Consider the following 20,613-nt stretch of genomic DNA (forward strand, 5'->3'; position numbering starts at 1 on the left):
AATAAAATCCTGTAAGTTGTTTTAATAGTTTTTCTATTTAATCTTCTCTCATATTTCATCAACCCTTTAAGATCCTTCTATTGGTATCAAAGCCATGTTGGCAGTATATGCATTTAGCATGAGTAGCTAAGTTCATATATTGTCTAGAGCATGGGAAAACTATTTTCATATACGCTACTCACTACTTTAATCTTCTAATAAATTATTTTAATATATCTTGTTCTATAATGGGGTTTATCTAAGTATGGGGTATTCGTTTTCTCGAAGTGTTTGGGGGCGAGTAGATGATTTTGAGAATTATATGAACATTTCAACTTTAAAGTGAGGCTGAAAGAGAGTTTTGGAAAATGTTTTCCTTATTTTTTGAAGGGAAGTCATTTTCCTTAGATTTAAGGAAAATAAGTTGGTTTGGAAAATATTTTCCTAAACATATAAGCCAACCAAACATAAGAAAACTGGAAAACATTTTTTGAAAAACGTTTTCCTTCATACCAAACACACCCTAAGTGGATTTAATTCTATGAGGGATTTAAATGAAGCATGCTTTGAAATCGTGAAAGTGTGTGAAATGTAGTGATAACAGAACTGAAGCTTAATTTAACAATTGCAAATTTCAGTATATCTTGCATTGCATATATTTAAGCACTAGGAATCTTTTTATTTTGTCTAGTAATTCACATATTCATGAAATGTTTTAGAGAACTATGGATGTACCTCACATTTTCATTAAATATTTTAGAGAACAAATTTGCACTGTTTCTAAGAAGGCAGAATACATCGCCAGGCCCCTCAACTTGGCACCATCTTTCACTTTAGCACCTCAAGTGGACATCGTTCATTTTAAGCATCCAAACCAGCTACAAAGTGTGTTATTTTGACACTTTTTTGCATCAGCTCTAGCTCGTGAATTGCACTTGCTTTTGACATGGATTAAATGACCAATTAATTTGCGCCTACTCATTTTAAATTGCCACATCATTATATGCATCCGCAATTATTTTTTTTAAAAAGAAAAGACCAAAATACATTACAAGGTATTCAATGAATTGATGACACGTGTTTTTTGACCAAATAATTACAAAAGTACTTTGACTTCATCTTCCTCACCCAACCATTCTTCAAGCTTAACCTCCATCAATGGAGGTTGAATATCAGTGTTCACAATCCAAAACTCTACACCGTTCATAGGGCTCTCAATCATGCGAATTTTCCACAGAAAAGCCCCCATACCATTCTTCAATTAATAGCTTTCCCAATTTCAGATATATGACTAAAAAAAATATGGAGGAGAAGGAGGCATGTGTTCGATTTGAAAATTAATCAACAAAAGCAAACATGGGTACCATTAGCTCAAAATGTCCAGCATTTTTTTACTTTTATTTACATACAACTTGCAAAATAAATCTAGAAGCACCAACTAAATCAACTCAATCGCTTGAATAATTGATTTATTGATTAATTAGTTAGGTCAAACTGACGTAAAGAAAATGTCCATTAATGGAGGTTGAATTTTTAGACAAATTTTTTGGAAGAATTTGGATTTTTCAATTTGATTTTTAGCTAAGAAATATTCCATTAATGGAGGTTAAGATGGTAGGATTAGAAAATAGGGAAGAAGGTGGTAAAATTAAATGAAAAATAGGCTAAATTGACGCTGCCACGTGCCCAAAAGCGAGTGTGATACACTCTCTTTGCCGAATCAGCAAAAGGCGCCAAAGTGACACAGTTTATGACTACTTTAGGTGCTTAAAATGAAAACAGTTCACTTGATGTGCCTAATTGAAAAATGGTGCGTAGTTAAGGTGTCTGCCGATGTATTCTGCTTTCTAAGAACCTATCATGTGTCTGTTGTTGCCAAGTTGCCAATCATATCATACACTCTTTTTGTAATTGCCTTCTTAATTTTGTTATTTTAACATTTTCCAAGCTACCTTCTTATTCTAGTGTTTCGATCTTTCTCTGAAGATGGAAAAAGAGGTTGAACTATGTGTTCGCTATTGCAAAAAATGGCGTGCATGATGTCACTAAGCGTTACACTAGGACGTGGCCTGAGGTAAACTGTTAGTTGAGTGTCCCTTCATTGATATTTGTATGTGTCCATGAGCCTTTACAAGTAAGATAAATATTTTTTTTATCATGAAGGTTCTTTCTCGGCGAAACATCATTTCAGAGCCTTCTCTTGCGGCAGTTCTCTCTGATATAACTACAGAACTGCGGAAAACATTATCTGCTGAAGTGATTTCAGCACTGGAAGAACGGGACAGGACCGAAATGGATGTCATTGAGCAAGAATTATATTGTAAAGATGACACTTCAGTCTCATTACCTGGAAGACTGAGCGGAGACAAGGAGTGGCGCATAGCAAGATCGGAATTTGTCTCTGATGAAAAGAACTCTCTAAGCTCTTCATCTTGTCCAGTTCGCAGATGCATAGATGATCATGTCACAAAGATCTACAATGCCCTTTCCCCTGTTCTTTCAAAGTTAATAGAGTACTCATCCTCTAAAAAAGCATCTGCTGAAATTCTCGAGATTTTCAGAAAGATTCTAGTTGATCTAAAGAATTTACCTTTCAAAACCAGGAGAACCTCTGTGAAATCAGTTTCAAGCAGTTCTGGTGATATTTTCAGTAAGATGTTGGCATCTTTTGGCCAGTTACTCGATGCTCTCTCTTTGAAGAGTGAGTTAGGTGTTAATGGGAGTATTGATATATGTTTAGCTTCTGATCCTGTTAAAACTTCTGTTGCTCTGCCTGTCGTATTCCATGCCCTGGATGATGTGATTTACAATATTGGACAATGTGCTACACTTGACAGCAGGTCTCTCTCTTGGCCACTGTGCAAGTTGAACAGATTATGTTCTGGTCTAGTCCTTGCTAGTGGAGAGGAGCTGCCTTTTGGAATTGTGAGTAACATTAGTTTCTAACTTTGTGTAATAAAAACTGTTCCTTTCAAAAAAACTTCTAGTCATATGGAAGAGAAGTTCCTGATATAGTTATATTGGTGAAGAATCTCAAGTCTCTTGTCTGAAATCATCAGGCTACATGTGCATTTGATGGAACACGGATGTCAAAGTGGGAAGAACCAAATGGTGCAGCAGGTATGTTTAAGCAAAAATGTAACTCTGGCATAGCATCATTGTTTCTCATCTATGTCAAGTTGTCATCCAAAGAAGGTTATTTCTCCAGTTCTTCTCAATGTGTTTCTTCTTATGTTCATCATTAAGTTAATAGGTATTGCTATGACGTGCATCGTATAGTTCGTAACTTTTTCTATGATGGCGTCAATTTAGGACGTCTTTTCTCTAGTTTTTAAGTTGACATATCTGTAAAGATCATCCAAGTCTTCTTACCTTACAAAGACTTGAAAATTCAAGGGCATCATTTTCTTCTGAGGTGTGTGAACTGTGAAGTATCTTATCTTAGCTGTCAACAGTCAGTATTGAATGAGCATCTGACAGATTCAATAAGATGTCTCCAGAAGTTGCCATTTGGAGTGGCATGTGAAGTGAATTTGAAATATTAGTTGAAATTTGGTGTAATGCTGAATTTCTACTGATAGTGGTGTAATGCTGGAGTTCTTGGAATATCTACAGCTTAGAGGGATTCATATCCTACAGAACTTTTGTATTTTGCTGCAGTACCAGCCTTTTACTGAGCTTCTATTTTATAAATTTACCTTTATTTACTGAAAACAAGTTAGTTGTTTTCCTTTTAGGTTGAAGAGGTCCTTAAACAAGAGAAGAAAATCAGTAAAATGGAAAATCAGGTAACTCATGGATGGAGTTATTCTGAAGTTTAGAGCTAAAGAGCGTGGAGAGAAATTAATATAACTTCTTTCATGTAGTGGTGTCTGCTGAATAATTGTCTGCTAAATCTTGGGTTTGTGCTTTTCTTCTTCTCCAAATGTTTCTCAACATAACAAGTAGCTCATAGTGCATCTTTATGCATCTTCTGGATAGGTCCCAAATATTAATTGGAGTAAGTCTTTATTTCCTTTAGGAAGCCCAATATTTGGCCCCAAAGTCCAAAGAGATCACTGCTGTCTCAATGGTGTATATCTAGATAATTAAATATCTCATATTGATGAGCACTAGACATTACTGTACTAAATTTTTTTAAATATATTAAAGAGATATCTTCTTGATTCTGATGGATATTTTCTACTAGTTGGCGAAAAAATGGTCGTCCATATCCATGTCTTGATCACTAACCCTGGGGCAATATTTAAGACCAGAAGAGGATGAAACCAGCCAGCTTTTAATATATTCAACACAAATAATTTTAGTGTGAATGTGTTACTAGCTTCTCATTACAGTTTGTAAGTTGTGAATATGAAAGAGGAAAAAGATGGAAAACATAGCTTATCACTGAATTGCTTCATGGTATCACTTGCTTATTGATTTTCATAAACAAGTGAAGGCGCCAAAAAGATAAGATTTCTCTCTGGAGAATATTGCATTTAGGGCATCATCAAGATGACAGTGACTCTCTTTTCAATAGTCATTCCTGAGATGAAAAGATGATTTATCTGCAGTTTAGAATACAACAACAACAACAAACCCAGTATATTCCCACCTTGTGGGATCTGGGGAGGGTAGAATGTACGCAGTCCATACCACTACCTCTAAAGAAGTAGAGAGGCTGTTTCCGATAGACCCCCGGCTCAAGACAAAGGACAATATACAAAAACATCAAAAGCATGAAACATGATAAAACTAACATAGGTACGACATCCACAAAAATATTGCACATTGCCAAACAAAGGATATCAAAGCCCTCCTAACTACGATACATCCACTCACCTTATCCCTCTATCCTAGTATTTTTCCTCCAAACCTTCCTATTCAGGGTCATGTCCTCAGTGAGCTGTAACTGCTCCATGTCACGTCTAATCACTTCTCTCCAGTATTTCCTCGGCCTACCCCTACCCCGCTTGAAACAATCCAAGGCCAACCTCTCACACGTACGAACTGGAGCATCCGTGCTCCTCCTCATCACATGCCCAAACCATCTCAACCTCACTTCCCACATTTTATCCTCCACCGACACCACTCCCACCTTCTCCCGAATAATCTCATTCCTAACCCTGTCAGCCCTTGTAAATCCACACATCCAACGCAACATCCTCATTTCCGCTACCTTCAGGTTATTTATTTGTTTGCTAAGCAATTTAGTCTTCACTATTGTTTCGGCTCTCAATTCAAGGGGTGAGGACAGCAAAGATTTAGGTAGAGAAAAATGAGGAAACAAAATATCACTTGGAATTTCGTGATACAACTACAATCACCAAACTATCCTCATCTTTAGTTTGAAGATGCCTCTTCAGGCGCCAATTATGAACATAAAGAAGGTGCCCAAATCTAAACAACCTCTAAAGGGATTTCAAATTAAAGAATTAAAAGAAAGGAATTTATATTGAATGGAAAGATGAATAAATACCTATTGAATTTTTAAGGGATAAACACATGTTTCTGTATTTTAATTTCAGTTGTCCTTTTTCTTTATGGTTATTGTTCTATCTATTACCTGTATTCTGCCTTATAGGTTGTTGGATCATATATCAAGTAGCTGGTAACCAGATGGTTGAACTTGTGGCGTATGAGTTAATGTCTGCTAATGATGCTCCAGAAAGAGATCCGAAAGACTGGTATGACATATTGGCAAAGTATAGTTGTGACGAAATCTTGTCCATCCTGCAAGCAACTTACGTGTTTCCAGCTTTTGAGACAGATATAGCAATATCTGTTCAAGAGGGCTGGTATTGTCTAAGTGCAACCGGTATCTTTTATCAATTCATTCTTTGTAAAGTACCTGATCATTTAAGGCGTATGAGAAGTAAGTCCAACAGCCCAAAGTAACGTAGAACAAATAGAATTTGCTACGAAAATTGGTTAATGGGTATTGCTATGTATGAGAGTATGGCACTGGAGAAAAGTGATGAGCAAAATAGGATTCATTTTGATAACGGGGGTGGCCAAGCTAGTTTGCACACCTCAACTATTCCTCTGTATACAATTATGTGGTTTTCTTATACAAACGAAGTTGACACATCTGACATTTCTCCTCGTTAATTCCCTATTTTCATATGTAAGTTCAAAATAGAACTGGTGTCTGAATAGTTGCCAAATTTGTTATAGCTTTGGTGACATTTAAGTGCTGGCTCATTTAGATTGTCGACTATTTTAGTGAATCAGCTAAAAAATTTGTCAAGTTTTGTTAGCGTGCAATAGAAAACCTTACCATCGTTGCATATAGACTGAATACTGATATTCATTCATCACATTAGGGTGCTAGAAGGAAGTGAAAACGGAGGTTCCAGTTGGCATGTCTTGGATGAACGAACTTCCCAGATGTTTGAAAAACGTTTCCAAAGAAAAACATTTACTGTCAGTGCACCCGGTTATTTGGCAAATGCATTCAGGTAAGTTGTCAGAGGCTCATAAATGTTTACTTTGTAATGATAGGGTCCAATTTCTGATCACCTTTACAAATGACAGGTTTAGGTTTCTGGCAGTTCGAGACAAGAACGCAAATTCAAGGTTTCAGATTGGCAGCATTGACCTCTATGCAGGTAGCAGTTAATGTCCCTAGGCCATATTACAAACTTCCGCTTCCTCTGACATAGGCTTTAACTCAAAGCTGTGAGTTGGAAGTTTCACCAGTTGGCCTATTTCTATATTGTATTTGCACTCTAATCAATTATCTCTATATGGATCATAGTCATGGCAAGGAGCTCCGTTAGAGGGGAAGTAAGGTCTAAATTATTTGTGTTTGTATTAATACTACACTAGTATTATGCACATTCTTTTGGGGCAACGTAAAGTTGTCAACCTTTAACATAATCGTTTTCTTTTTTCCTTTCAGTTTTACTTTTTCTTATTTCACTGGCCTATTTACTGATAAGATTAACCATCTCGGGATAAAATGTGAGATTATTGTCCCGCCATTTGTACTAAAATGTTGTGATTTGCTTGATTAGCTACTCATACAGAAGGTGGATAGCTTATCCCATGGAATACATATGCCTTTCTCGTTCTGCATACCGACCATTATTGTTTGGAGATGATCAGGGTTGATTTGTGAATGTTAAGGTCAATTTGTAGAGAGGCAGAATGCTAAGCTTCATAAGAAATAACAAAAATTAAAAAAAAAAAAAAAAAAAAAAAGGATAAACAATTTCTATAATCACAGGGATGGATAGACCATGTTAAAGGGATAATCGTGTAAAGGATGAAAAATGATTTAGCATTTTTTAGAAATCACTACTGGACATTTTAGAAATGATAGTTTGAATAAAAGTATCGCAAGTAAGGAGCGACACGAGAAAGTCAAAGAATTATGTTTTTATCGTAGCGAATGAGAAAATCACTCTAAAGAATATCATAGACGTAGATTATGAGAAAGTCAAAAAATTATACTTCACATGGGAATGAGAAAAATAAAACGACCTTTTGTGTTAGGCGCTCACATTTTTTGCCTCGGTGAGAGTTGGAGGGCAGGATTTGCTTAATTAGATACACGGAGTTGGGATCTCATCACGCTGCGAAGAATATTATATGCGTAGATTATGAAAAAACCATTAGATGAGATATTTTTGTAAATAATGAAGGAGAAATTATATGCAATTTGATGATTAAATTTTTGTGATGCAACACACTTTGTGTTATTAATTACTACTACTTATTCGAAATAAGATTTTTTAAGCTTATGGAAAATAGTTATGTTACTATAATTTATTCAATATATACATACTCTTAAACTCACCTTTAATATTTGAGGTTTAAATTTAGGTTTTATCATCTTTGAATTTATATCTTTCTAATAAATTTTTCACACTTCAAATATATAGATTTATAGTTGAAAAATATATTTTATTGAATATGTTATTATTGTTATATAACATGAAACAACATAATTCTCAATTTCAATGTCCAAGCATAAAATTGTTTAAGAGGTGACTAAACTTTAGTACTAATTTTTTTGATTAATTTCGCAAATGTGTCCGATAAATAGACTATTTGTTCACTTGCCCTATAAAAGCGCAGAAACAGTTTTCTTTTTCTCCAGGATTTCTTCTCTCTCTCTCTCTCTCTAAGAAGTGTAGCGTACAAATTCCGTCAACCGCCATGTCCGCCGAATCTGCTTCTGCTATTCCCAAAGGACAAGTATAATTTTACTCTGTTAAACATCCTCACATTCTCCTTTTCTTATGGTTCAATTTTCTGCATTTTTTTTTTTTAATTTTGTTAATTGTTGGAAATGAACAGGTTGATTTGTTGGACTTCGTGGACTGGTCTGGTGTGGAATGCCTTAATCAAAGCGGCAGCCACACCATCTTCAATGCCCTCAAACAGGTGAATAACAAAAATAAAAGATTTTGTATTTTGTCAAAATTAGGGTTGTTGTTTCAATTGAGGAATTTCACTTTGGAATTTTGAACTTAGGGAAAGATTTTAAGTTAATATACTTGTTCAGTTAATTGTGGTTACCTACTCGAGTTCTATGTTGTTAATTACAAGGCAAGTGATGATTCTATTAGTTGTTGAAACCAAAATCTTTAACTGCGAGGTTTACTGTAAACTTGTTTGCCAGCTTCTTCTGAAGCTTAAAGATACCTGGTCCAAGTGTTGTAGCAAGATGTCTTACGTTTTTTGAGCTTTCAATAGGAGAATTCGTGGATCTAATTGACTTCCCGGATTACGTGGTAACATGGGTCAGACTACTAGTAGGGAAGGCACAAATACATTTAAATTTGGAGCTGACAGGTGGGTGTAGGGAGGATACATTATCAGCGTGCATTTAGGAACACCTAAGGGGTTTGAGGGTGGAGGGTTTTTAAAAATTTAGGGAACACCTTAGAAATGGGTGATTAGGAGTTTTAAAATAAGTGCTAAGTGGGTGGAAGAGACAGTATTTGTTCCAGGAGTGGGGAAGGAGGGGCAATTAATTTGTTGAAAGTACGATTTACGAATAGATTTTAAATCACGGGAGTGCAATTTTTGGCAACCAAAACCACATGGCCGACAAGACTACTTTACTTTTTATTAGCAAATTACTGAGAATTGCTGCTCATTGTGAAGATGTTATGCTCCTTAACTTGGAAGTGTGCAGAAAATCTTTGTATTGCAATCTATGGCCTAGGAACTTATCACTTTCACCTTTTTCTTCTATTCCCATTGTTTATGTTGACAATCCTGCATTCTTGTTTGTATCATTAATCTTCAGTCTATAATGCCTCATCAATCAATTCCTAAAGGTCTTAATTAGCATATCTTAGCCCCTAATCTCTTATTTTCCCTCCCTTAAGTTGTGATATGTATCCAACCCTAGAGTATCCTTTTGAAATGTTCTTCTCTGTTACATTAATACCTGACAAAAGATTAAAATTAGAAGTTAGATTCAGTGTACTCATGTATATCACGACGATAGGCTTTTGCATCTTTAATGATGATGTGAGATGAAAGAAAAATGGAAGGTCTTGCCGTGGTTAATTCTTATTTATTACTGGCATAAGGTTAATTAAAATTTGGAGCTATATGTGCTTATTGATCAGAGAGCTGAGCATTAATCTTTTCAACATATTTTATTAAGGCCCTTCTTTAGTAATCTTGGTCCTTGGTTCCTGCTGAATTGGGAATAGCATTGTGATAGGAGAAAAAGTGGTTTTAATTATTAGGATGAGGTGATATGATGTATCGTAAGACCAAAGGAAAGTGAAATCTGACTTCTTTCGCTCTTAATTGATGGCCAACTTCTTTGTGCCAATGCCGTAACGAAACCTGTTATACCCTTTTATCCATGACCATGCAACTTTTGGGGATCTTTTTTTCCCCCAGTTTTAAGCTTCAATGTCACTTGCTTTATAGTCGTCTACTTCTGCTTGCAGTTTCAGTAATGGTGTTGGCTTCATTTGAATTTAAATCAGGGTTACAGAGAAGATGAGGGCTTGAACCTAGTGAGTGATGCAGATGAGCAGCTATTGATTTACATACCTTTTAATCAAGTCATCAAATTGCATTCAATTGTTATCAAAGGACCTGAGGAGGAAGGTAATAATAGATTTGTGGTGTCTCTTTCTACCCCCAGTAGTCTTTTTCTGGACACACAAGATCCTTAGTCTTATCTCATGCAATTTCTGTTTTGGTGTTGGCTTCTGAGAACTGTTGGCGCTTAACTAAGATTTTTCAAAAAATTCTTGAAGCATAGCTAAGTGTTTTGTTTTGACATCTTTGTTCTTTGTTGTGATAAAGAGAAGTCACTGCATAATCCTTCAAGTAGTTCAGTTTGCTGATTTAGCTGCAATGTTTTTTCATCTTCTTTTTGATTGGTAAATGTAGTTCTCTTTGGTGGATGAATATTACTCTCATGAGACATTACTTATGGTAGTTACCTTGGTACTCCTGCTGTTTAAGATAGATGAGTTCTTACACTGGCCTCTGTTTATATTACGGATGAGTAGATAAATTGATGCAAGAGCATATTTTGTGTCAACTAAGTTAACGGGCACATGACTCTGTGTGCATAAGTAAAATTATGTTGAAACTTGGTCAAAATTATGCATAAAGCATGAGGACTCAAGGGGGAAAATGGGGATAACAGAGGTGACTACCATGTTGGCACGAATGAACTTTTTAAATCATGTTATCCTCTTGTTACTGGGGTAGTCAGAGAGGAGCTATTGATGAAGAAAACTGTGACAGGCTTCACCAGAGGAGTTGCACCAACTGCTTTGCTCTCCTTTAGATATTTGTATAGGCATCAGGTGGAAGCTGTGTGTATCAAACATGTGTACAATTTAGTGCGCTGGGAATTATATATTCTATTTCGAGTGTTCTTTTACCGTGCTTTTTTTGAATCTTTCCTGGTATGCTTCTTTGGCTTGATGTCTTCCAGTTGTTATCGCACCTGCTATATTTCCCCTAAAGATGCATCTTTGGTGTTTTGTTTTTCCATTTTTTTTTTGTGATAAGGTAACATTATATTGCTTGCTTGGTGCATCTTGTCAAGTGCTTCTTTTGGACCTATATATAGCATGGTTCCGTAACACAAATTTCTCTCCTTGAAGGTCCTAAAACTGTGAAACTGTTTTCTAACAAGGAGCACATGGGATTTAGGTAACTTTGAAGTTCCGTTATTCTTTTTGACATTTTCTAGACTGATCATTATGTTGGGATAAATTTTCGCGTCTGCTATGTGTATTTGCTAATTAGTGTGGACTTCTCTGCAGTAATGTTAATGATTACCCTCCAAGTGACACAGTCGTTTTATCTGAAGATAATCTCAAGGTTAGCCAATCCTGATACAGGAATTATGCTTCTTGGCTATGTGTTTAACTAAGTGATTTTTTTTATAGATTCTTAAGTTACCCTGGATGGTTCATTATAGATTCTTGTTGATCTTTTGCAGGGAAAACCAGTTATCCTGAAGTATGTCAAGTTTCAAAATGTTCGCAGGTATGCTACTGGCCATGGGCTTCAACTTTTTCCAGAGTTATTTGTAAGATGGACTAATTTTTTTATTGTTGTTGGATCAGTGTGACCATTTTTATCGAGGACAATCAACTTGATGGGGAAACTACAAAAGTTGAAAAAATAGTCTTGTATGGAACAACGTAAGTTCCTTAATTTTTATGACCTCATTCCTTTGCATGAAACCTATCTTTTGCTTCTTTTTTAATTTTTATTGTTAGCAATTTCGTTATTTCTTGTCAATGTACTTCTTCACTTCCTTTTGTTTAGTGTTTCATGTGTATGTCTGGAACTCTTTAAAAATTAGACTTAACGTAAAAAAAGAACAGTTCAAACTTAGTTTGCATGAGACCGTGTGATGTTCAAATGGCCTGACTGCTCACTCAGCATCCTTTTGTTTTCCCTCATTAAGATAATCAACTGTGCTTCCATTGGCTCTTGATACTTCAAGAGCCAACACCATGTGAACATGCTCTCCTTAAGTTGATGTTAAAGTTCGGGGTCCACATGCCATCCAGCAGGCGATGAGTGCCGCAAAAGCTGTCTAAACAGAGTTTCTTTCATTACTTTTTAATCACGGCTGAGCAACATTGTTTGGTGAAATGTTACGAAGATCAAAGTGAAGAAATTCCTTTATAAGTGGAAGTGCGTGAACATGTTTCTGAAATAGTTTCCTTTACAAGTTTATGTATTAGCTTAAAGGACGCATTTGGAGAAGCTGAAATTTAATACTCACTCAAATATACCTGCTAAAAGTTAATCCTACCTCTATCTTAGAAAATTGTAAGGTTGTCAGAGCTCCTTTATCTACCTAGACATTGCAGAGAAAGGACATGTAGATCCTATGTTTTCAGTAGTTGTAGCCCCTAAATAACATGTGATAACCCAACTCATGCGAATGATCGTAAAGTTTTTATGTTTCTGTGATTTAGATGCTCTTTCATAGTAGTTCGCCCTTCCGGTTAACTAAATTAATATACATCAATAAACTTTGGCCCCTTATATATTTCTAAAACAAAAGTTGTCTTTTGTTAGCATTCTCCAAAAAAAAAAAAAAAAGGAACTGTTTAATCTAAAAAATGTGTGCATTCTACTGTCTTCCCAAAAAAGATGTCTTTTACCTTTTTCACTTGAAACTGAATGTCAGATGCCCAAGTTATGTATCTTCTTCGTTTTTTTCTCTATTCTCAAAATTCTACTGCGAGCAAAAATTATTCCTCTTCACACATAGACATTATGAAGAGAGAAATTACTTGTAGAGGCTAAAGTAGTGATCCCTGGATCCTCTTCCAAATTCTTGCTTAATTGTTGCCATTTTAGGTAGGTTGTGTGCTCAACTGACCCAGAAAATTTGGTTCCCTGGATGTGGCATTATGAGTTTGTACATGGCTCTTTGCTAGGCTTTCAAGAGTGTGGGTGTTGGCTATTATGAGTTTGAACGTGTTTAATGATATTTCTTTCTCCTGCAGGGTGGAAACAACGGATATGAAAGGCTTGAAGAAGATTGAGGACCATTGATCCTGCAAAAGATCTTTATAATCATTCAAGTATCATTATGATTTTTTTTTGTTTTGTTTCTTATAAATTATGTAGTTTTCAAACAGAAGTAATTGGAAACTCGATACACTGGATATACCGAATACCGGCATGAGCTTTCGGTGCTTTGTCCAATGCAACATGTTACTGCATTTGTTCAATTGTTAGAGCTATACTTTCGAGGTTTTGGATTGCGATGGTTAATACTCTCTTTTGCGTTTTCCATATATACCTTTTTGTACATCTCGAGTGTTAAATATGAACTGTTGCCTTGTAATGCTTCTCTTATTAATTAGACGAGATGGTAGATCCTTTGACTATTAATCAAAAAATTAAACTTAAATGCTTGAACATACAAAGAATATTGCTTTTTAGTCTTTTAAGTAATTAGAAATAGGGCAGCAGTTTATTTGCATTTCATAATTGAGATGGAGCAAATGAAAAGGAATGGAGGAAGTCAGTAATTAGAAATACGGCAGCACTTTATTTGCATTTCATGGTTGAGATCGTTTGTACTCCATGAGGTCATTTTACATTTCATTGTTTGTTTTTTATCATTTGTTTTGCACAACTTTTGAATCTCCCTGAAGGTTAGGTTTCTCCGAGGTAAATTTGGCTTTTGAAAATAAATGTTAAGCAAAATATAGGGGACATCATAGTCAATCAGACACTTTGAGCCTGAGGTCAGGAGAACCCAAAGTTATAGAGATGTGACAAGGTATGCTTTCTCTAAACATTGTGAAACTGCGCAACAATTAGGAAAAGTCAATTTTATATGTTTAGGTATAATTTCCCCTTCCATCGCTTCTAATTGGAGCTTAATATGATCTTTCTAGGGCTAGATTTATCCTTCCATCTCTAAACATTCAACGAAAATATATTTTTCCTTTGTATAATTAACTGTCGATATATTTTTTTCGATTTAAAATCTGTCGAAATACATAATTAGCTATTGATACATCCATCAAAGACATAATTAATTGACATATTTGTAATTATTTTATACTAGTGAAAATTTGTATAAAAATGATTAATTAACGTGTATGTCATATGTTATTTTTCTTTAATAATGTACCAAAAAAAAAAAAAGGCCCAAATGTGCTCCTCATCCAACTATAGGATATCCTTTCAATTTTCATCCTCATAATCACCAACCATTGTTCACCCACCCACTCCCATACTTTTGTCTTTATTTTATTTCAATTTTGCAGACCAAACAAAAAAAAAAAAAAAAAAAGAGGGCCAAAACACCAACCTTCCATTCACCAAACAAAAACAAAACCAAAATCAAGAAAGTATCACATAGGTGAGTTCCCATGGCTTCCTTATCCCTAATCTCCCATTCTTCTTCTTCTTCTTCTACTACTCTCCGCCACAGTTCCCTCATTGGCACTCGCCTTCCTTCCACCTTCCTCCGCAACCCCACTCTCCGCATTCGCTCAAAAACTCCTTCAATCAAAGCCTCCGTTCCTTCAGCTTTAACCCAAGATGAACTCAAGAAACTTGCAGCTGATAAAGCCGTTGACTACGTCAAATCCGGAATGGTTCTGGGTCTAGGCACCGGTTCAACAGCAGCATTCGTCGTAGCCAAATTAGGGGAGCTGCTTTCTTCTGGGCAGCTGACGGACATAGTAGGTGTTCCCACTTCAAAGCGTACTGAGGAACAAGCTTTGTCATTGAACATCCCGTTATCGACTCTTGATGACCACCCACATATTGATTTAGCTATTGATGGAGCGGATGAAGTCGACCCCAATCTTGATCTTGTCAAGGGTCGAGGTGGGGCTTTGTTGAGGGAGAAGATGGTGGAGGCGGCTTCGGATAAGTTTGTTGTCGTCGTTGATGATTCGAAGCTCGTTTCGGGTTTAGGGGGATCCGGGTTGGCTATGCCGGTTGAGGTGGTGCAGTTTTGTTGGAAGTATAATTTGGTTAGGTTACAGGAGTTGTTTAAGGAAGAGGGGGTGGATGCAAAGCTGAGATTGGATGGTAATGGGAAGCCTTATGTGACCGATAACTCGAATTATATTGTGGATTTGTATTTCAAGACTCCTATTAAGGATTCTGCTGCTGCTGGCAAGGAGATTGCAGCGTTCGAAGGGGTGGTGGAGCATGGATTGTTCTTGGATATGACTACTGCTGTTATCATTGCTGGCAAGGAAGGAGTCAGTATCAAGAGCAAGTAAAAATGGTGAGGTCTGAAGAACTTCAACTTCTGTTTTTTAGTGGAATTTTTAGACTTCATTATCGCTTCGAGGGAATAGGGATTGGTTGTTGTAACACTAATAAGTTTTTCGGCATTTTTTTTGGAGATGTTAAGCAATAATACTCCCATCTGAATGTAATTTGTATATTAGAATGGAAAAAGAAACGTTTTTTGTTGATTTCTCTTTGTTGCTGACCATTTGGCTATTTGATCACTTTGAAAATTCAATTTGCTTTTTGAATTTAACTAATCGTGTATAGAGATGAATGTAGTCGGTATCAGCAACAATGTGATGCTAGGAAAGTTCCCATTTTTTTTAATCATTTTATGCTTCTTTTTTCTAGAGAACTCTTTAAAATACTGAATGCTTACCAGAGCTGGACTTGTTGGCTAGTTGAAAGCTTGGAACTGCATTATTGCAGATGTGATGTCTAGTGCTTTGAATTTTCCAGCTGAAGAGTTTAGAGGTGAAACCATTGTGCTTTGCATGCCATATATTCTGAAGCTACATTGTGTTTTGTTTCACTGGACTGTGAGATAAGAGTAGCTGTTGGCGTATGCTTGGGGAACAGGGGAAGTAATTTTATATCCAAAGAAAGATTTAAGTATCCTACTAGGTTCTCTGTTGTAGTCTGTAGTTGGGTAAGGTTATTTAGATAACGCCAAACAGACTACTGCTTTACAAGTTCAGCAATAGAGCAGCTATAATGTACGCTCCTCTTTGTGATTTAGTGGATTGCTTGGTTTGTGGCTTATCTTTGTGGACCTTATGCTCTTTAGGTGCTCCACTGTACAAGTTAAAATGATGCTGAAGTTTGGATTTTGGCTTCCTAACTATGTTTAGGAGTAACGTCCTGCACAAAGCCATTGTGCTCTCTGATGTTTCATGCCCTTCCCTCCTTCTTTCAATACCAAACCTATCTTTCTTGATGCTTTCTTCGTAGAGGTGAATGGGGGAATAAGTTGTAATGGGATAATCTGATTAGTCACTAGTACAAATCAATGTATTAAACTTGGATAGAGTGACATTAGTTTCACTTGGATTGAGGACTGAATTTAAAATTAATCTGATTTAACTTTTGAGGCAGAAAAAAGGAAGTTTGTTGTCATGCTCTCTAATGGAAACCACCAATTATTCCAGTGAAATAATTTGAGCATCCACTCCTAACCTTAAGTTAAGAGCATGGTCGATTATACCAGTTGGGTAGCACAAGATCATTGTAAATCCTTTGAAAACCCATATATACATATAATCAATGTGAGACATTCTACATCTCTGATAACTTCCCGAACATAACAACACGTGGATGGGAGATTACTTTTCCCCCCTTAATTTTTGTACAGGCTTTATTTTGAGATGTCTGAAATGATTCAATAAGCTGAAAATAGGCTTGGAGTAGAGAGAGAGGTCTCAGTTGGTTAAAGAATGTATGTGGAATAATTTATGACTCGATAGGGCTGAATAAAAAGAACTAGCCAAGAGCTACTCAATGGATTGAGCTGAGCATACAGAGAAACCTAGAGTGAAAAAATGGGTAGAAAACAAGGTACATTATGCTACAAGCAGGGAGATAACTTGGCTTGAGACATGTTTACAGGTAAAAGAACGAGTTAGCTGAATCAGACTGGTTTCATGTGAAAGAATTTGAACATCCAATGGGAGAACTTCAATGTTATGAATGCAATGGTCCATGACTCTTAATAAACTCCAACGAAACCTTTATACAGCCTATGTGAGACATTTTATATCTCTAGCATTTTTCATTGTTATGTACTATGTTGAGGATTACAAGGCTGACAAATCCTGCCACTGTCCCGACGGTGAGTAGTTGACTAGTTACCTGATGAACATGGGGAAAGGAGTCCTTTCTTTTATTCTCAGAGGGGGGGCTCTGTGTGTGCAAATTAGTTAGGAATATGATCTACTTCTACTGATACCCAAATGCATTAGAGTGATGGAAATGGGAAGAACAAGTATTATCCATCATGCCTAACTCATACAAAGCAAGTCATCTACACAAGGTATGTCATTGCTATATGAAGAAAGGTAGAATACTACAACTGAAATAATATCAAACTAACTCTGTACAGAAATGACACACCATCACATGTTTATTATATATATAGTACATATGAACATAGCAAATGAATGAAATACAATGCGCTAGTATAGATGAAGCATCAAGCAGTAAGCCTGCTAGTGACGATAAAATGTCGTCCAATCTTCCTAGTTGAGCAAGGCCATAGCTGCAGAGGCCAGAAAGATAGGCATCCAGTGGGAATTCTTGAGCATAAATGATGTAGCTGCCAGTATGGAAGAATTAGAATGGTGAGATGATCTTATACTCTGGTTAGCATAAGTACTAATGTGATTTTATTTGCCTCAACTTGACCTCAATATTGCATTAAGATCGACCAAAAAAAAGGCGGCAATTCTTACCTTCATTATTGTCATTACCTCCACTATTCGTATTAAAGATTGAAGGTGGTGTTGATGAAGATGGAGAAGATGCAGTGGAATTTGAAAGACGAATTCCCTTCCTTTGGCAATCAGCTCCAATGGCACCTTAAAGTCAAATAATGGATATTACTTGAGATGAAACTAAAACATACATTTAAGATTTACTCCTGAGAAATTGTTGTATCTACTTACAATCATTGAAGCAAGGGAAAGAATCAATGCCCAGGAGATTGGAATAACCATATTTGCACTGGCATGTTTGTCCATGCGTTGTATTCTTGTTGCATGTCCCTTCTCCACAGTAAATCCAATAGCAAGCTTAAACCCAAAAAGATCATGGGGTTCAATAAGAATTTAGATACAACATATATGAAAATGGTATATTAAAAGGGAAGATTTTATAATACGATCAAAGAAAGACATGTTGTGTGGAATTGGTGGAGCTGGTGGAGGTGCTGGCAAGCAAGAATAATCAACAGAACCTGCAATAACATACACCAACTCTTTAGTCAAAAATTGATATGTACCAAACTTTTAGACAGGATTTTTACTGTTTAAACGGGTCGTTTGGTTAGGAAATAGTTATCTTAGGATAATTAATCTGGAATTATCCGGGATAACTTATCCACCATGCATTTGAGATAACTTATCTCATCACTATGGAGTAAACGGTAGGATAAGTTATCCCGGTATTGACTAATACCTCCAACCAAACATGGGATAAAATAATCCTTCATTTTATCCCGGGACTACTTATCCCTTATACCTCACGCCAAACCACCCCAGTATACTCACAATAATAGTTAAAAAAAAATTCATCAAATTTTACTACTTGTCACGTTAAAGTAACTGAACTTTAAGTTTAGGCGGATATTACTATCAATAAAATTTTAAAAGGAAGTAAATGAAGGAAAATTACTAACACTTGGGGACAATGCAAGGGAGGAATTCAAGATCATCTTCATCATCGTCATCATCATGGTGAGTACGCTTCCAACCTCCTTCACATTTACAAATGAAGCTGAATGGCTTTCCTGGTGCTTTCTCACAACTTCCTTTCCCACACTCAACATCTTTGCATATATTGTCTATATATACACACATACAACAACACCCAATTAATTTGGAAGTTGACAATTACATTCAGCACTCATAAAGAAATTAGTTTTAAAAATGATTTAACTTTCAAGATGTACGTTTGGAGATTTTTCAAAAATTTAAGTTGATCTAAGAAATTTGGGATTGAGGGGTCCTCCATTTCATGTTTTTTTTTTCTTTTTTTCCTTCTTAGAACCGTGGTGTCGGCTCGCTTGCATGCACCTCGACTGGGAAGATCGATCTCGATTCTTGAACAATCCTGCTTCTATTGGACCTATTACCTTCCACCCCACATGCACCAAGTAACTCTATCTATCTACCGATTGTACCAATTTTGTGACTCTACCATAATCAGAGATAATTAACTATAATTTTGTAAGAGCCAAGTTTTTGTGCACTGATAGTATACAAGTGTTAAAAGTGATATACAATAGGTAACTCTTCATCAGAATATAGAGTAATAACTCGATATAATAAGTTAAATTGTACTACTTAACAGTACAAAAATGAATTAACAAAAAAAAAAAGTGAAAAGATATTCGATAAGGAAGCTGGAAGAAGAGATATGTATACCAAAGTAGGGAGCAAAAACAGGAGGAATATTATCCTCTTCTGCAGCTAACATTGGCAGTAAAACCAAAAGAAGAGATAAATAAACACTATATTTGGAGAAAGCCATCTTCTCTGATTAAGCCAAAAAAAAATTGTTTTTTTTTTTTGTGAGGAGAGAGGAGAATATGAAGCAGAGAATGTATACTTTGTGTCCAATGAGATGTAAATTTATAGAGGAAGTTTATGTTGAAATTTTCTTGACAGAAGCTTCTACTTGTATCAAAATTTCAAATATTACTATGTGGCAAGTCTTATTAGGGTTATCCCAAGTCTAATAATAATATAGTTGTTTGAAATTTCCATTCCTTGGTGGATTGGTTAATCAATTTTCTCATACAATAAACAATAAGCATTTTTCTTTTTGGGGGCAAAGTTTTCTCTTTTGGTTTGTACAACCTAATATGTAAACGTAGAACCTAACAGTAGTATTTTAGAAAATTTTAATGGTGATTTGTGGGGAGGTCAGAATTAAGCAACGTAGAAGTTAGAACCTAATAGAAGTTATTTTATTTTTTTTCTTTTAATGGAAACTTCTTCAAAGTACTTTTATATGTTGGAATTTTGTTTCTTTTCACTTATTACATTTCGTGTCAAAAATATTGAGCTTGGTTGAAACATAACATAGCACCTCTAACTAACCATTACAGTGTTGCTCTAAATTTAAATGATTCGACTAATTTAAATTTGCATCGGATAAACATGGTAATGAAAGTAAAATGCTCCTACCAAGAAGTTCACTTTCAAGGGGTTGCTAGCTAAGTACAAGATGAAGTAGAAGGTTGTCAAATGGTTGGGTTTAATTTTTCTCAACTCTATTAAGTAGTTAGATTTTTAATTGTCACCAAAAGCAGTTGAAACTCAAAAACAGAAATATCCGTATATCTTTATTAAGTCGGTGTAGTTTGTACTTCATTATATTATTAGGCTATCCATGTAGAGGGGGGTCATTTTAATTTCCAAAATTAACAACAATTATAATTGTTTTTGATATATACTCGACTCAAAAGAAGTGAAATTAAAGCATAACTGGAAAAAATAAACGGTATCAGAACGACAAGGTGAACAAAGCACACAAGAGAGAAAGGCCAGATGACACATTCTTATCACACAATTTACCCCCGCTTCAATATGATGTATGACATCAGCATCAATCTTTATATTTTCTTAGATTATAGACCCAAGATACTTGAAACTTCCACTTTCTGGTATAACTTATGCGTCGATTTACACTTTC

The 20,613-nt window shown here is 35.7% G+C and overlaps 4 protein-coding genes across 7 annotated transcripts in view; 3 read left to right on the forward strand and 1 right to left on the reverse strand.

The window, feature by feature from the left end:
* LOC107839429 (peptide-N(4)-(N-acetyl-beta-glucosaminyl)asparagine amidase) overlaps positions 1 to 6,864 on the forward strand; it is a 20,464-nt gene extending 13,600 nt beyond the window's left edge. Inside the window, exons 11-16 of one of the 3 annotated variants that reach the window (XM_016682906.2) lie at positions 1,966 to 2,053; positions 2,143 to 2,904; positions 3,039 to 3,099; positions 5,546 to 5,759; positions 6,288 to 6,422; positions 6,499 to 6,864. In XM_016682906.2, the coding sequence (XP_016538392.2) occupies positions 1,966 to 2,053; positions 2,143 to 2,904; positions 3,039 to 3,099; positions 5,546 to 5,759; positions 6,288 to 6,422; positions 6,499 to 6,583 (1,345 nt within the window). In that variant the 3' untranslated portion in view covers positions 6,584 to 6,864. Of the gene's footprint in view, positions 1 to 1,965; positions 2,054 to 2,142; positions 2,905 to 3,038; positions 3,100 to 5,545; positions 5,760 to 6,287; positions 6,423 to 6,498 lie in introns of those variants that run through there. The other 2 variants (XM_016682907.2, XM_016682908.2) reach the window with 2 other exon arrangements.
* A 1,146-nt stretch (positions 6,865 to 8,010) lies between these two features.
* LOC107839431 (PITH domain-containing protein At3g04780) lies at positions 8,011 to 13,166 on the forward strand. Its single transcript, XM_016682909.2, has 8 exons — positions 8,011 to 8,166; positions 8,269 to 8,355; positions 9,927 to 10,050; positions 11,067 to 11,115; positions 11,229 to 11,286; positions 11,408 to 11,454; positions 11,535 to 11,612; positions 12,939 to 13,166. The coding sequence occupies exons 1-8, from the start codon at positions 8,128 to 8,130 to the stop codon at positions 12,985 to 12,987; spliced, it is 531 nt and encodes a 176-aa protein (XP_016538395.1). The 5' UTR covers positions 8,011 to 8,127; the 3' UTR covers positions 12,988 to 13,166.
* Positions 13,167 to 13,684: 518 nt separating this feature from the next.
* Positions 13,685 to 15,386, forward strand: LOC107839432 (probable ribose-5-phosphate isomerase 3, chloroplastic). The gene has a single exon (XM_016682910.2). It carries the CDS (start codon positions 14,322 to 14,324, stop codon positions 15,186 to 15,188), a length of 867 nt encoding a protein of 288 aa, XP_016538396.2. The 5' UTR covers positions 13,685 to 14,321; the 3' UTR covers positions 15,189 to 15,386.
* A 1,908-nt stretch (positions 15,387 to 17,294) lies between these two features.
* LOC107839433 lies at positions 17,295 to 19,725 on the reverse strand. Of its 2 annotated transcripts, none has more exons than XM_016682912.2 (6): positions 19,341 to 19,725; positions 18,593 to 18,757; positions 18,077 to 18,151; positions 17,862 to 17,987; positions 17,649 to 17,774; positions 17,295 to 17,512 (listed from the first exon to the last, which is right to left on the reverse strand). In XM_016682912.2, exons 1-6 carry the CDS (start codon positions 19,444 to 19,446, stop codon positions 17,436 to 17,438), a joined length of 675 nt encoding a protein of 224 aa, XP_016538398.2. In that variant the 5' UTR covers positions 19,447 to 19,725; the 3' UTR covers positions 17,295 to 17,435. The 2 variants fall into 2 exon arrangements, with proteins under 2 accessions (XP_016538398.2, XP_016538399.2); XM_016682913.2 differs by having other exon boundaries at positions 17,667 to 17,774; positions 19,341 to 19,528.
* Between the last annotated feature and the right edge of the window lie 888 nt (positions 19,726 to 20,613).

The sequence above is a fragment of the Capsicum annuum genome, chromosome 8, assembly GCF_002878395.1.
Source record: "Capsicum annuum cultivar UCD-10X-F1 chromosome 8, UCD10Xv1.1, whole genome shotgun sequence".
In the NCBI taxonomy this organism is placed as follows: domain Eukaryota; kingdom Viridiplantae; phylum Streptophyta; class Magnoliopsida; order Solanales; family Solanaceae; genus Capsicum; species Capsicum annuum.

What these genes read in the sequence shown, in the direction of transcription:
- LOC107839431 (XM_016682909.2), top strand. Translation starts at nt 8,128, where the DNA reads ATGTCCGCCGAATCTGCTTCTGCTATTCCCAAAGGACAA. An exon ending in AAGGAGCACATGGGATTTAG is followed by an intron (nt 11,116 to 11,228) that starts GTAACTTTGAAG and finishes ACTTCTCTGCAG; the next exon opens with TAATGTTAATGATTACCCTC. An exon ending in AAGTTTCAAAATGTTCGCAG is followed by an intron (nt 11,455 to 11,534) that starts GTATGCTACTGG and finishes TTGTTGGATCAG; the next exon opens with TGTGACCATTTTTATCGAGG.
- LOC107839433 (XM_016682912.2), bottom strand. Translation starts at nt 19,446, where the DNA reads ATGGCTTTCTCCAAATATAGTGTTTATTTATCTCTTCTTTTGGTTTTA. An exon ending in TGTTTTTGCTCCCTACTTTG is followed by an intron (nt 18,758 to 19,340) that starts GTATACATATCT and finishes GTGTATATATAG; the next exon opens with ACAATATATGCAAAGATGTT. An exon ending in CCCTTGCATTGTCCCCAAGT is followed by an intron (nt 18,152 to 18,592) that starts GTTAGTAATTTT and finishes ATGTTATTGCAG; the next exon opens with GTTCTGTTGATTATTCTTGC.
- LOC107839432 (XM_016682910.2), top strand. Translation starts at nt 14,322, where the DNA reads ATGGCTTCCTTATCCCTAATCTCCCATTCTTCTTCTTCTTCTTCTACT.